The sequence below is a fragment of the Odocoileus virginianus genome, chromosome 33 (genome assembly GCF_023699985.2).
Source record: "Odocoileus virginianus isolate 20LAN1187 ecotype Illinois chromosome 33, Ovbor_1.2, whole genome shotgun sequence".
NCBI lineage: Eukaryota > Metazoa > Chordata > Mammalia > Artiodactyla > Cervidae > Odocoileus > Odocoileus virginianus.
In genome coordinates, this window is record NC_069706.1 from 13,056,096 (window position 1) to 13,071,619 (window position 15,524).

At 44.8% G+C, this 15,524-nt stretch overlaps 1 protein-coding gene across 2 annotated transcripts in view; it reads left to right on the plus strand.

Annotated features, from left to right (window-relative positions):
- The first annotated feature begins 321 nt into the window (after window positions 1–321).
- Window positions 322–15,524, plus strand: part of BFAR (bifunctional apoptosis regulator) — a 28,720-nt gene continuing 13,517 nt past the window's right edge. Inside the window, exons 1-4 of one of the 2 annotated variants that reach the window (XM_020872262.2) lie at window positions 322–640; window positions 12,528–12,803; window positions 14,006–14,210; window positions 14,897–15,066. In XM_020872262.2, coding sequence (XP_020727921.1) covers window positions 12,541–12,803; window positions 14,006–14,210; window positions 14,897–15,066 — 638 coding nt within the window. In that variant the 5' untranslated portion in view covers window positions 322–640; window positions 12,528–12,540. Of the gene's footprint in view, window positions 641–12,466; window positions 12,804–14,005; window positions 14,211–14,896; window positions 15,067–15,524 lie in introns of both variants that reach the window. The other variant, XM_020872261.2, reaches the window with a different exon arrangement.

A 15,524-nucleotide genomic window follows, 5' to 3' on the forward strand; every position in this document is an offset into this window, starting at 1 on the left:
CTGGAGAGTCCCCATGGACAGAGGTGCTTGGCGGGTTACAGTCCACGGGGTCGCAGAGTCGGACACGACTGAACGCCTAAGCACACCACAGCACAGCTTAACAACCAAGACGCTGGGTAAGAAAAAAACGTGGTGATAAGAAAGATATTTTAATAATCCGATTCTTAATACTGCAAATGGAAATATAGCGATGGTCCTCTGATTTCTGCATTCAATGTAAGCGCCAAAAAAAAAAAAAATCGTGGCGAGAACAGTACGGTCTTGTAATATTACTTTAATTTCCGGGCAAAGCTGTTTCCTGCAGTTAACAAAAAAACCAGGCACCCCGCGGGAGCACCTTCAGGGTGTAACGCCCAGCCCTCAAGGTCTGTCCACCCAAGAGGAAGGGGCGGGGATGGCGGTAGTACGCCTGCGCGGACCCCCAGGCGCGGGAGTGGCCGCTCTAGGCAGCGGGGAGGGCGCAGGGTTCAAGCGGGTGGGGAACGACTGCTGTCTCTCCTCTATGGTCGCGGGCCGGCTGTGTAACCTCCTCCGCAGTCAGTCCAAGGTTATTTCCGGAAGTGGAGCTGCTCTCTGTTCCTCTGTGTCCACGAAGGGGCCCAGGTAGGGGTCGACGGCCAGGTTGGCCACGAGCGCAGAGGTAAGAAGCGGCTTGGCGGAGGGTAGCCAGGGTGCGGCCGGGCTCGATTTTGGGTGTGGAAGGAGGCGGTGGAGGACGGGCTCGGAGGAGGTGGGCGGGATCTCCCCTCCCAGACCTGGGTTCTGTGCAGCCTCACCCCTGGCTTTGGGGCGCGGACCCCCACTTGGCCAGCTTCTCCATCCTTCCCGAGAGCCCCACCTCGGCAAGCCGGTTCCTGGACCTCACCTGTGTTTCCTCCCGGGTCACAGTCCGAGCCTCTAGTTTCTGGACCTCCCCACGGCGAGACGGAGAGGACGTGGCTGCCTCACACCTTGGAGGGAGATGACCGGGACCCCGCCCCCAAGAGCGCGGGCCGCAGCCTGCGACAGCGCGTGCAGAATTTACCGGGCTCCAGATAGACGCCAGGCTGGGCTTCAGATCTAATTAGCCGGGTGCCTTCTGGCCCCGGGGCTGAACGAATGATCCCGTTTTAAAAGAGGATAAGGGACTCACGAAAAGGAAAAGTGAAACCCAGAGTCACACTCTCAACTCTTGTGATTCTGACTTCATGGCTTAGAAATCTGCACTTATGCAAAAGAGAATTTTCTTTATTAAAAAAAAAAAAAGGCAAAAGAGAATCAGGCCGTGTCTGAGAGGGGATCTTTGGCGGGGCAGAAGGCGGCCCTCCAACTTTGGTGGGGAGAAGGAGCCCTTGTTGGGTCCTCCCCACCGAAGCCCATTGGCCAGTCCTTGGTCAGACCTTGTAGATGGTCTTGATGACATGCTCTGAAACGCCAATGGGAAGGAGTTTTACTACCTTCCACTCCTGGTGCACGTCCCAGAGCAGACGCGCTAGAGTGCACGTGTGTGTTGGGGTGTTGGGTTCGGTTTGGTTTGTTCTTGTCACAGCTGTCTTGTAAACAAGCCCGCCTAGGGATCTACAAACCCATGTGCTGTGTTTCCCTGCAGATCTCTATAAACTTGATGGAAACATTGTGCTGCTCCAGGGCAGGTTTTTTTTTTAAGTTCCGGTATTTGGCACCGGTACTACCTACCTAGCTGGCACTAAATAAACACCACTATTAATAATTCTGTTAATGCCAACCAATCATACAGCAGATTTTCTGATTATCTGTAGAGAGAAATCAGTCATTTAAGCCTCCTTCAAAGGAACTGTTATTATCCTGAACTTAGAAATGGGAAATAGAGGCTCAGAAGAGATAGATGGACTGTGTCACTCTTAAAACGGTACTATTTCAATTATACTAACGTCTCCAGCTTAATCATAGTCTAGGAGATGAGAAAACATGCACAAATGAAAGTTACATTAGTGCACAGAGGCAGGAAGGATTAATTTGAGCTATGAGGAACGTTAGTCATTAAAGATTTTCGAGTGATGGTTGATTTGGGTCTTGTCAGTTGGACATTTTTCACCAAGAGATGGTGTGGAGCTGTGTTACAGACAGAACAATGTGGGAAAAGCACAGGAATTAACAGGTGGGACTAGAGTATCACCTATGAGTAGGTGAGTAGCAGGAGGTGGTCAGGATAATGGTAAAAACTAACACTTAACTTTGCGCTTACTGTGTGCCAGGCACTATCTGAGTGCTGTGAGTGCATTAGTTCATTTAATCCTGTCAACAACCCTATCAGGCAGTTACTATCCATATCCCCACTTTACAGATTAAGAAACTGAGGCACAGACAGGTTAAGTAACTTGCCTGAGGTCACACAACTAATAATTGGAGTCATTGGGGTTTGGCACTAGTCATTCTGGCCCCAGAGTTTGTGCTCTTAGTTTAAAAATTCTGTTGAATGCAGCTGGGCCATAAAGATTCTTAAATGACCATGGGTTTTATACTGTCACAGTTGGAAAGGTTTTGAGTAAAGGAAGGACTTGATCAGGATTTTGCTCCAGGAGGATGATTGCGACTAGAGAGAGGAGGGATTGGAGAGGAGAGGAAATGAAATTGGAAATATTATTTAAACTTGATTTTGTTACTGTCTTGCCTCAACCTTGTGTGAAACATATACTTAGGATTGTAAGTGTTTATTTGTATGTAGCAGCTCTCAGTTCCCAAACATCCATGTAAGTAAGATCTGTGACAACCTAGAGGGGTGGGATAGGGTGAGAAGTGGGAGGGAGGTTTAAGAAGGAGGGAACATATGTATGTCTATGGTTGATTAATGTTGATGTATAGCAGAAACCAACACAATATTGTAAAGCAATTATCCTTCCATTAAAAATAACTTTTTTTTTTGGTAAAGAATATTCTAACGGGCTTCTTTAAAAGGAACATTCCTGGGCCTCTCTGCCAGGTATCTTTGAGTTCACCAAACTTCTCGGTTGATTCTGACAGAGGTTCTAAGAAATTTCTGTGATGGAAATCAAAGGTTTGTGGGTTCTCTTTTCAGCTCCAAATACCTAGAACTCAGCTTTGTGCCAGCCACTCTCAGGTACAATGATAGAATTCTCTGATTTGGCTCCTGACCTTCAAGAGCTCAGGATTTGGTTGGGGAGGCCCAGGTTGCTTAACCAGCAGTGTGCAAAACCTGAAAAGGATTCATGAATTTAGAAACGTGTGAGTCATCATGGGATAGTTTGCAGACCAGTAGCTATGGTATGGGTCAGTGCTGACCACCAGTAGTTTTTGATCACTTTCTAAATTATTGGACATCTCCAGTGTTTCATACAAGATAAGTCACTTGCACATCCTCCACAGACCCTGCGCTGTGTGCTCTTGTCTTGCACAACATCACTCCAGGGCAGTGAGTCACAGGGCCTCCCGAGTGTAGGCAGCAAATCAGTCTCCAGTTACATAGAATCACTGGGACGTTGTAAGTGTCCCAGATCTTTTTCTTCCCCCATGGATTTTCAGACAGTCGTACCCTGTCAGTTAGCTGTTTCTTTGGGAGAGTATACATAAGGTTGGGGTGATAGATACCTTGTGATCATTATTCCCTAGCAGTTGTTTTCTGTCAGTTGTACCAACAGACCTAACCCATGAGCTGGCTGGCTACCTTTGCCCTAGTGATTCCTGACCCTGTTGAGACAGAAAATCTGTCTCTTTGGAGTTGGAAAAACACAGTTTTATACAGGAAGAGCCTGGAGTGCTTCTCTTATGTTAATGAAAGCCAGTTTCCAACACCTGCAAGAAGTATTTACCACGTTCTCTTTTTATTGCCGCTTCTGATCTTTGCTTTGCTTACATTTGGACTCGTTTCTCTGTATCTCATAATCACTAGAAATGGGTAGTCTCTCTTTGAACATTTGGTAGTTTCTATAGTGTTCTGCTAGTGTCTACAGTGGTGTCCCCAGGGCTGGACTTGGGGTGCAAGAAATGGGGTACACCCAAACACCATCACCCCTACTTCTCTTGTGAATATTTCTGCTTGTTTATCTCCTAGGTGGAAGAGCATGCTCACCCTAACAGCCTCAAGCTGCAGTTCTTGTTCTGAAATGCAGTGATGTCAGATTCTGGTTTGAATTTCTCAGCTTCACAGTGGGGCCTCTATGATATGGCCTAGACTAATGTAGTCTTATGAGGACAGGCTGTACTTGAGACCATGATTTAAAACCTGACCCAGAATTCCCTGGCTTCCACTGCAGGAGGCATGGGTTTGATCCCTGGTCGGGGAACTAGGATCCCACATGCTCCACCGTGCAGCCAAAAAAAAAGAAAAAGTAAGAAAGAAAAGAAATTTGTGTTGTCTGAAAAAAACAAAACGTCTGACTCTGTCCTATACCTGTTAGGTCTCCAGTTTCTCATCAGTAAAATGGAGATGATAGTAATAATTATCCCATAAGATTATTATACCTCTCACATTATGTAAGGGCTCAATCAATATTAGCAATTGTCATTATTCTCTGTCGTTGGGCAGTATGTAATGGGAAGAAATAACCTAACTAGAGACTCATCTAAAGCCAAAATCTTTGTATTCTTGCAGCCAACATCTCTGCTAAGAAATAGTTGAAATCATATTTTTCAGGCTGGAATCCCAATACATTAGCTCTTCAAAGACTTATTCCTAAAACGTTCATTATGTATTACATGTCACAATCAGTGTTTTGTTGCGTGAAGATGTAGAACCATAATTTCACTGAACTAATAAGCAGCTTGATAATTTCACTTTCTAAAGAATTAGCAGTCATCACATAGTGAAGTCTTTAGAAGCTAAGGTATAAAAATTCTTAAACTGAAAATTAATGCATTCTTTGATAGACTCAATAAAAATCATCAATATAATGTTACTGAGGGACTAAAGAATGAAGCAGACTATCTCAGGGCGCCTGCCTTCTGGAGAGCAGGCCTCTGGGTAAATCCATAGATGAGCACTTGACAAGCAACTTTCCTTCCAGGGACAGAGTAGCCAAATTCATTCTAGGGTCTTTAGTTATATAGAATTGTTGGGACATTATATGTCCCAGCTCTTTTTTCTCCCCCATGGATTTTCAGACAGTTGTACCCTGTCAGTTAGGTATTTCTTTGGGAGAATATACATAGCTTTGGTGTGATAGATATCTTGTGATAATTATTTTCTAGCAATTGTTTCCTATCAGTTGTGCCAACAGATCTAACCCATGAACGTTTTAGAAAATGTCAGCTGTGCAGTTTGTTCATGTGCTTATATTCATGACATATTTCACATATTAATGCTTTCTAAGATTTTATGCCATTTCTTGACATGGCAACTTTAGAGATGGTGTGCTGCTCAGGAAGTCTTGTCTCTTCAAATGTTAAAAAGTTACAGGGTAGAGAATTCCCGGGCACTCCAGTGGTTAGGACTGTGTGCTTCCACCGTGGAGGGCACAGGTTCAATCCCTCATTGGGGAACTAAGATCCCACATGCCATGAGATGCAGCAGCCAAAACCATAATACAAAATTTAAAAAATGTCCATGTCTCTTGCAATAAAAGTAGATGTGGTCATTCTAATAAGTAAAAGTTACATGATAGAGGAAGTTGTTGGTTGTATGGCCTGGGCAGAAAAGCTACCACCTTAGCAATTGTTCACATGAATGGATTGACAGATGTCACCTGCTGGAACGTGATGTGGAAAAAGGGACCATGAGCGCTTCCTATGTGCTGTCTTAGCTCTGAGGCCAGTCCTGTCACATCCGCAGCAGTAACCCCATTGCTTACGTCTGGTGATGTGAGCCTTGGGGACAATGAATAATTTGCCTGTGATCTCATGGCTGGTAATGAAGCCGGGAATCAGAATCTGTCTTCTGATTTTAAAACTGAGGTGTATTACTCTGTCCCTCAGAACCAGGAATAGGTAAGACCTCCAAAAAATTAAGTGTTTTAAAGGCCTCTACTGAAATATTTGATAAATGGGTGCTAGGTCTTTGAGGATATGATGAGAATAAAGCCAGCTTAGGATTTTTAAACTTGACCCCTGCCCTCAACGCACAGCTGTTCACACACAGAATCTGCTCCGTCTAAAGCAGAATAGAAGGGGTAACGTAGAAAAATGTGAGGAAGACCTCATAAGTAACCACCTGACAGCAGAGAAAGAAAAACTATAAGCCCATAGACCTCCAGAAGCTTTCTAGCCTAAAAGGCCAGTCAACCCAGAAATGTCACACACTCATGGTGGACCCAGAAGGCAGCACCTTACGGAACAAGTTATGAAAACACAATATCCACTGGAATCCGGCAGCTAATGGAAGTGAGGAAACCAGCTGGGTGAAGACTGCAGCTCCCTCTGAAGCGGGCAGCGGCTCAGATACGTAGCTTCAGCAGATTCTTAACACACAAAAGGAGCGCCCAGGGTTGCCAGATCTGAATTTTCAGAAGCAGCCAGGAGTCTGGATTTGCCTGTGAAATCAGATTGTTTTAAATGCTGGCATCAAATTCAATAGAAAGTGGGAGACGAGGAGGAGAAAGAAAAGCACCTCGTGAAAATTGCCTGTCTGAAGACCAGATGTTGGGACTTGGTGGTCCAGTGATTAAGACTCTGCACTTCCAGTACAGATTCGATCCCTGGCCATCCCACATACTGTGTGGCTGGAAGAAGAAAAAGAAGACCAGGCGGTGCCTCTGTTGAAACTGCCAGGTTGAGGAGGATGGCTGCTCTTGACAGTAATGCTGCGTCACTGTGGAGAGCTCACCTGGATTCATTACAGCCACCTAGGAAGCTGTGGGGAGCAGTGGGGGTTACATTAATAAAGCCCTTATCTCACTGGATTATCAGTGGTTCTTAGCCTTATCTGGGTCTTGGTCCACTTTGCATGCTATGCATACTGAGTCAATGCAGTCATATCTGAGTCTTTGCAACCCCATGGACTGTAACCCTCCAGGCTCCTCTGTCCATGGGATTCTCCAGACAAGAATATTAGAGTGGGTTGCCATTTCCTTCTCCAGGGGATTTTCCTGCCCATGTCTCCTGCACTGGCAGGAGAGTTCTTTACCCCTAGTGCTACCTGAGAAGCCCCAAGAGACTAAATAAAAACCTAGATTTCTTTCAGGAAAACACTCATGTAGACAAGCACAAACTTGGCCCGTGATTTCAGAGTGTGCCCTGACCCCTCGAAGCACCGATACAGACGTCAGTTGAAGAGCCAACTTCGCCTGTTAGAAACTGCAGCTCTGCAGAGTGACTCAGTGCAGAGGTCTTCAGTTCTGTGGTATCCAAGCTGTTGTTTTTAACTTGTCTCTGTTTGCAGTTTTGCAGGCTTTTCCAACTCAGGCATTTTTCCCCCACTAGTTTTAAGCAAGGTAATCAACACTGGTCTTGTCATGCAGTGATTAAGCACAAACCAAAGTGTCTCCGTGTGGACAGGGCACTGGGAGTGGGGTGGAAGGCTTCTCGCCCCAGTCCTGACCACATCCCCCCAGACTTCTCTGAGACCGTGACAGAGGAAGAGCAGCAGGCTGTGGGTCTGTTCTCACACGTGCTTCCCTGTGAAGGAGCTCAGCCAGCAAAGCAGCCTGTTGCTGTGTGTGCAGAGTATGTAGAGAATCGTCATAAACATCCTCAAAGAGGCCTTTGCAGTGCAGGAGGGTGTTTCTCCAAGTCAGAAGGCCACAGCTCGGAACTTTAGCATCTGAGCTAGATTTTTATCACCTAGGAGGCACTTCACTCCTTTTGCTTTCCTGTTGCTTTCTTTAATGGAAAAAACCCAAATACTTATACAAAAATAGCAGAAAAGTTCAGTTGAATTCAGTTAAGTTGTGCACCCTTTCTCTGTTAACTTCCAGTTTTTCAATTTAGAGTAAAATGAGACGAGCAGAATTCCTAAGAAGTAATCAAAGTCCATGCAGTTTCTAGTTTGTCGAAGACAATTAAAAAAGAGTTAGTGGCCACCTCAGCTTTTCCAAACATGACTTGTAAAATACACTTTTGATATCTTATTTTCTCTCATGAGAAATAACTTTCAGATCTAATAAACTAAGAATTATTGGTGCATTTCTAGTTTTAAAAGGTTGTGAGAAATTTATTTCCATATATGTTGCCATTTCAGATGACTTCGAGATCCACACACTTGGCCTCGCCCTTACCTCACAACTACAGTTTCATATCTCCACATGCTCACTAGGCAGTTCTTGGAAATTTTGTCATCACCTCAAACTCAACCCTTCCGAAATTCGACTTACCTTCTCTTCAAGCCGGGCCCCATTAGTTTACAGGGACTCATTTTTTTTTTTTTTTTAATGTATTTATTCAGTTGTGCCAGAGCTTTAGTTGCAGCATGCAGGCTCTTAGTTGGAGCACGTGGGATCTAGTTCCCTGACCAGGAATTGAACCGGAGCCCCCTGCATCAGGAGTGCAGAATGTTAACCACAGGACCACAAGGAAAGTCCCTGCTGTGACCCATTTCTATCAGCAGAACCATCTACTTCCCCAGTTCTAGAACCTAGACAACCTCTTTAATCATTCTTCTCTCTAGTCACCAAAGCTCAGAAATGACTTTTGTAATATCTCTTGCATAGATTGATCTCTTTCTTTGCATTTTCATGTTTGTCGCCATGAAGTAACAGCACCTCCCTTCTACCTTGTCCCAGCCAGCCCACCTTCCTGATGAGATTTATCATCCTCAAGCACTGGAACGAGTAGCCTATCCCTTCTCCCGTGGATCTGCCCGACCCAGGAATCGAACCGGGGTCTCCTGCATTGCAGGTGGATTCTTTACCAGCTGAACTACCAGGGAAGCCCACTCCTCAAGCACAGCTTTACTGATTTCATTTGCCTCCAAAACCTTTATGTGCCCTCATCCACCCCCCTGTCATGAACCTGGCATGGGACACAGGGCTGTATCAGACCTGTATCTCCTGGTGTGTCACTCACTGCTCCCCGGGAATCACCAAGAATAGCGCCCAGACCAGGCCCATCTCTCCTCACCCTGTGCAGCCCTCACCAGAAGCCTCTGTATCCTGCCTCCAATAGTGAATGTAGATGTGCTCGTGAATGCACTTCAAGTGCCCACCAGTGCCCAGCTCCTTGGTGATGCTCAGTAGCTAAAAATGGTCCAGTGATTATTTCCTGGGATAACTCTGTCCACATGGTAGTTGTTTAATTAGTATTGGACAAATAAAGGAATCACTTTATCAAAATGATGATTCCTTTCTCTGAAAACCTGTATATATGAGCGCTCTCACGTAATTTGAAGAGACTGCCCAGAGGAAGGCAGAAAATGTTTAAATGTTTCTTAAACATAGATAAGACTTCCCTGTCCAGTGGTTAAGAATCTGCCTGCCAATGCAGGGGACACCAGTTCAGTCTTGGTTGGGAAGATTCCACATGCCACAGGGCAGCTTGAGCCTGTGAACCTCAGCTACTGAAGCCTGCAGTACCTGCCATGCTCGAGCCTCGGCTTGGTGACAAGAGAAGCCACCACAGGGAGAAACCTGCACGCCACGCGAGGAAGCCCTCTCTTGCCACAGCTAGAGAAAGCCCAAACAGCGATGCAGACCCAGTGCAGCCAAAAATAAATCAAATTCAGTTAATTTTTAAAAACTTTAAAAACATACAAATAATCAGCAAATGTGGTTTACTTTTATTATTTTCTCTGTGTTTTTACAGTTATAACATCATTTTCATTAAGAACAGCTTAGTAAATGCAGAAAACCAAACCCAAAAAAATCATGATCCTCTCCCACCCAACAAAGCAACTGCTAACGTTGTTCCGTTGCCAAGTCATGTCTAATTCTTCTCAACCCCATGGACTGCAGCACGCCAGGCTTCCCTGTCCCTCACCATCTCGTGGAGTTTGCCCAAGTTCATGTCCATTAAATCAATGATGCCATCCAACCATCTCATCCTCTGTCACCCCCTTCTCTGCTTGCCCTCAGTCTTTCCCAGCATCAGGGTCTTTTCCAATGAGTCGACTGTTTGCACCAGGTGTTCCCAGAGTATTGGAGCTTCAGCTTCAGCATCAGTTCTTCCAAAGGGTATTCACAGTTGATTTCCTTTAGGATTGACTGGTTTGATTTCCTTGCAGTCCAAGGGACTCTCAAAAGTCTTCAACACCACAATTCAAAAGCATCAATTCTTCAGCTCTTTGCCTTCTTTATGGTCCAACTCTCACATCCATATATGACTACTGGAAAGACCATAGCCTACTGACATTAGGTTGGTGCAAATGTAATTGTGGTTTAATTAAAGTTGTGAATTTTAAATCATAATAACTAGGCTCAAACATATCATTATTAATCCAACTAGGAACCGTTAGAATCAACACCACTTTTGCCAATGAGCAATAAGTATGTTTATTCCTGTAACATAAACATCTGTGCTTCAGGATTTGACAAACTCTTTGAAAGCATTTTTTGCCTCCTGCTGGTTTGTGGAAGATTTTCCCTGCAAAACGTTGAGATGCTTGAAGAAGTGGTAATCGGTTGACAAAAGCTCAGGTGAATATGGTCAATGAGACAAAAGTTCGTAGCGCAATTTTTTCAACTTTTGAAGCATTGGTTGCTGGGTGTTGTCATGGAGAAGAACTGGGCCCTTTCTGTTGACCAATGCTGACTGTTGGCATTGCAGTTTTCAGTGCATCTCATTGATTTGCTGAGCATACTTCTCAGGTGTAATTGTTTCTTAGGGATTCAGAAAGCTATAGTGGATCAGATGGGCAGCAGACCACCAAAGAGTGGCCATGATTTGTATTCTCGTGTTTATAGATTTTCTTGTTTAAAATAGTGTGATCATGCTTAATTTAAAATTTGTGCCCTGTAAAAAGTGATACAATTCCCTGAAAATCAGAGAAACTGTTACCATTTATGGTCTACTTACCGTATGCCAGGCACTTTAATTGCATTCTCTTATCTAACTCTCAAAACTTCCTAATGAGGTAAATACTATTGTTGTTTATTGTTGTTTAGTTGCTAAGTCGTATCCAACTCTGTGACCCCATGCATTTTAGCCCATCAGACTCCTCTGTCCATGGAATTTCCCAGGCAAGAATCCTGGATTTAATTGCCATTTCCTTCTCTAGGGGATCCTCCTGACTCAAGGATCAAACCTACGTCTCCTGCATTGCAGACAGTCCTTTACCACTGAGCCACCAGGGAAGCCCCATTACCACCCCTATTAATAGCTGAGAGACCTGAGACTCAAATCCAGAGGACAGAGCTGGGACGTGTGTTCTCAGCCACTGTGCCTGCAAAGAGTCCTTCTCTGCGAGACCAGTGTGGGTGTTCGACAGCAATTTACTTTCTTTCCTGTAATAATAGTGAGATTGAGAAACATCCCCACCAGTGTCTGGTGCATGCTAATTCCAGTAGCAATATGAATAATAATTTCTTTAGCCCCTGTTTACACCATCCACCACCCTAGTTCACCATCTCTAACCCTCACAAGGGCTTCCCAGGTGGCGCTAGTGGGAAAGAACCCACCTGCCAATGCAGGAGACATAAGAGACATGGATTCAATCCTTGAAGTTGAAAAGATCCCCTGGAGAAGGAAATGGCAACCCACTCCAGTATTCCTGCCTGGAGAATCCCATGGACAGAGGAGCCTGGTGGGCTACAGTCCATGGGGTTGCAAAGAGAAGGATAAGACTGAAGCAGCTTATCACAGCGCAACCCTCATAAGACACTGTGAAGCTGAGGAAATAAGGCTGGGAGAGCCCAGGTGACTTAGTCCCAGAGATGGAGAGTTGAACTTCTAACTCCATGCCCTCATCATACTGCTTCTCAATAAAAATCCCTTAAGACCCAGATAAGAATGAGAAGAGAATGGTCCTTTGCCATTAGCTTATTAGTAACATTAGCATGTTTCTGTGGCACCAAACTAGCGGGATCCAGAAGGCAGGATGTGCATGTTTGGGTTGATTTGGGGAGAAAGAAGGGATATTTAGCCCCTGGCCAGTAGGCCTGGCATGGGGCATCTCAGAACCAGGCCTCTCTTCCAGGTACTGTCCCTATGGGAGCCTCTGAAGTCAGATGTTAAATAATTACCTCAGGGGAACGCAGATTTGTTTGGATAAAATCTGTTGTTTATACAAAGTGTGTCTGTTATTGCCAACTCTAGACATTTTAGTGGGCCAAGAATCTGGTTTATTTAAACTTATGTACATTGAAAGGACGTCACAGATTTCATTGAGAAAACTGAGGCTAGAGAAATTAAATCTTCCAAGGAAGTTAGCAGGGAAGGATCTAGAATTCTCCAGCCTCCCCCCACCCAAGCCCACTGAACTTTCCTCTGCACTCTTCTGCTTTACTTAATTTTTGAAAGTGTGACAGTAGGTCGAAAAATTTAGTGGTGTTTATGTGGTTTACGGAATGTAAATTTTTAGAAACCAAGTTTGTCACATTTAAAAATCAGAGCTTTAATAGAACATCTGTCATCTCAAACACCTGCTAAATTATTTGTCCTATTTCTGTTGTCTCTCTTTTTCCCCTAGATTTAATGAGGTCTTGCATCGGTCTGCTGAGTCTGTGATTTTCTGTGTCTATGGATTCTAGAATTTGCTAAGAGATGGAGGAGTCTCCGCAGAATGATCTGGATGCAGCAAGCCTTGAGAAAAATGACCCGCTCAAGAGCGCCAGCCCTCAGATTTCCATTAATGAATTCTCCTGCCACTGCTGTTACGACATCCTGGTTAACCCCACCACCTTGAACTGTGGGCACAGCTTCTGCCGGCACTGCCTAGCTCTGTGGTGGGCCTCTTCAAAGAAAACAGAGTGTCCAGAATGCAGAGAAAGATGGGAAGGTTTCCCCAAAGTCAATATTCTCCTCAGGTAATGCTCAAGTCCACATGGGTAGCTCACTGGGCTTGTACAGCGTGGTTTCTCTTAACGGGAGCAGCCACGTCTCTAAAGGCCAGAGACGTGAAGCCCACTGCCTCGGGGGTCACTCTGGATCCCCTGGCATGTGAGTCAAGGGGTTCAAGGGCCTGCAAGTCCCAACTCCCTTCCTCACAGGTGACCGTGATATGTCTGTTATTTATTATAAATGAGGGCAAGAAAGAAACTGGTTATCAGACCATTTTCTGTAACCCTTGGTACGTAATACTTCAGATTGATTTGTGTTCACTGAGAACACCCTAGGTCTAACAGAGAAAATGGTCTAACTGTATGATTCTGAATAATTAGTGTGATGCTGATTTTCCTAATCTCTGATTAAACTCTGTTCATTTATCACATTCATAGAGTTTCCCATGCGTGGCATCACATAGCAGATAAGATCTTCATATGGTGGGGTTTTTCCTTCTTTTTTTTTTTTTCCTTCTGTTCATAATGTTCATCCTGTTCCTGGGAGGTCTATGAGGCTAAAATCCTTTTGTTGCCTTCTCTCTATCAAAAGAGTACCAGAAAGTTCCATAAAAACATTAACCCGGCATTCTCTTTACTTTTATACATTTATGTGCCAATAGGAAATGCAAATATTTTCTTACGTCAGTTGTGTACGGTCTGTGTGTCCTCAGTTTCCTATTTCATTCAAACAGTATGTTTGAATTAAATTTATTCATCTTGATACCCAGTGATATCCAGTAAACTTACTTTTAAAACGATGTATTGTTCCTCTGTAGGAATATGCTATGTTTTGTTTAGCTGCTTCCCTAACGGTGGACATGTAAATGTTTTTGATTTGTTGTTGTTACCAATAGGGCCATAACCAACCTTCTTGTCCATTCTTTCTGAATCCTGGCATAGATATTTTTAAAATATCTGTTTATTTTTGGCTGCGTCGGGTCTTCATTGGGACCCGCAGGCCGAGTAGTTGTAATGCATGGGCTTAGTGGCCACATAGCTTATGGGATCTTAGTTCTCCGTCTCGAACTCACATCCCCTGCATTGGAAGGTGGATTCTTAATCACTGGACAAGCAGGGAAATCCTTGGTATATTACTAAATGTTGACATCAGTGTTATTTTGTCCTCTAAACATTTTAAATGTATTTAGTTAAACAACTTTTTTTTTTTTTCTGTCTCTTCTTGATAGGGACGCCGTTGAAAAATTATTTCCTGATGCCATTAGAATGCGATCTGAAGACATTCAGCAGAACAGCGACATAGTCCAGAGCCTTGCAGCCTTTCAGAAGTTTGGGAATGATCAGACGCCATCCGCTCCCCACCCACGCCGGGGGAACCAGAACAGGGGAGGGGGCTTCTACTCCGGAGTGCTCACAGCTCTGACTGGGGTGGCAGTAAGTGCCTGTCCCGTGCCCCTCCCTCCCGCTGTTCCCACTGAAGTCAGTTCTGTTGAAATACTCCCAAGTGATCGCACATGGCAATTCACTGTGTAAGTTGAAACCTGGGATGTTGCCTATATAGGTATCTACAGAGTCCGGTATTCAGAGCCCAGTAACGGTTAATTTTGTCCCATTTCATCTTCACAACCTATGCAATAGACACGGTCATTATTCCTGCTCTAGAGGGGAGGAAACAGGTGCCGAAAGGTGTTAGGGCTGGAACCGAGGCCATATCTTGAGCACAGCACTTTACTAACTTCAAACCTGAAAGACTCTTTTTAAGTTCCATCCATGCTACGAAAATCTTACGGTTAACAAATTTTCCAATAGCAAAGGCACATGGGTCAGTCACATTGGCCAAATTGATGGGGTCGAGGGTGAAGTGCTCCCAGGTGCCTTGCAGTGAGTCCCATTTCTGTCTCTGTTCCCCGACAACAACCCCAAAATCAGCAGAGGTGAGCCCACCGAGGGTCTTGCTCCCCAGCTCCCTGTGGCAGTGGTGTGGCCTGGCTTCCACGTCAACAGGCTTGGCATCCTTACCTCCCAGCCCAGCGTCTTCCCTCCCCAGCCCCACACGTGTGTGCTCGGAAGCTGACGTCTCTGCTATTCTGTGCAGTAAGGTCCATGTCTCTTTTCCCCAGGTGGTCCTGTTGGTGTACCACTGGAGCAGCAGGGAATCAGAGCGGCACCTCCTGGTCCACAAGGCTGTGGCCAGATGGACAGCAGAAGAGGTTGTGCTCTGGCTGGAGCAGCTTGGCCCGTGGGCCTCTCTCTACAGAGACAGGTTTTTATCTGAAAGAGTAAACGGAAGGTGAGGAGCAAAATCTGCTGCTGCGTCACTGACATTTCTGAAACAGTGTTTTTGAGATACTGTCCACATACCCTGAAACTCACCCATTTGAAGTGTATAACCCATGGTTTTTAATGTATTTGCAGATATGTGCAGCCATGGCCACAGTCTGGCTTTAGAACATTCTCATCACCCCCCAAAAGAAAGTTCCTGCTAAAGGCAGTCAGTCCTCATTTTCCCCTCTCTCAGCCCCTGGCACGCACCATTCTACTTTCTGTCTCCTGGATTTGCCTGTTCAGAGTATTTCCATTCTTCATTCATTCGTTCTTCAGTTGATGGACATTTGGACTGATTCCATTTGGGGGCTTTTAGGAACACTGCTGCTGTGATCGCTTGTGTAAAGGTTTTTGTGTGGACTTGTATTTTCTTTTCTTTTTTTTTTTTCCATTTATTTTTATTAGTTGGAGGCTAATTACTTT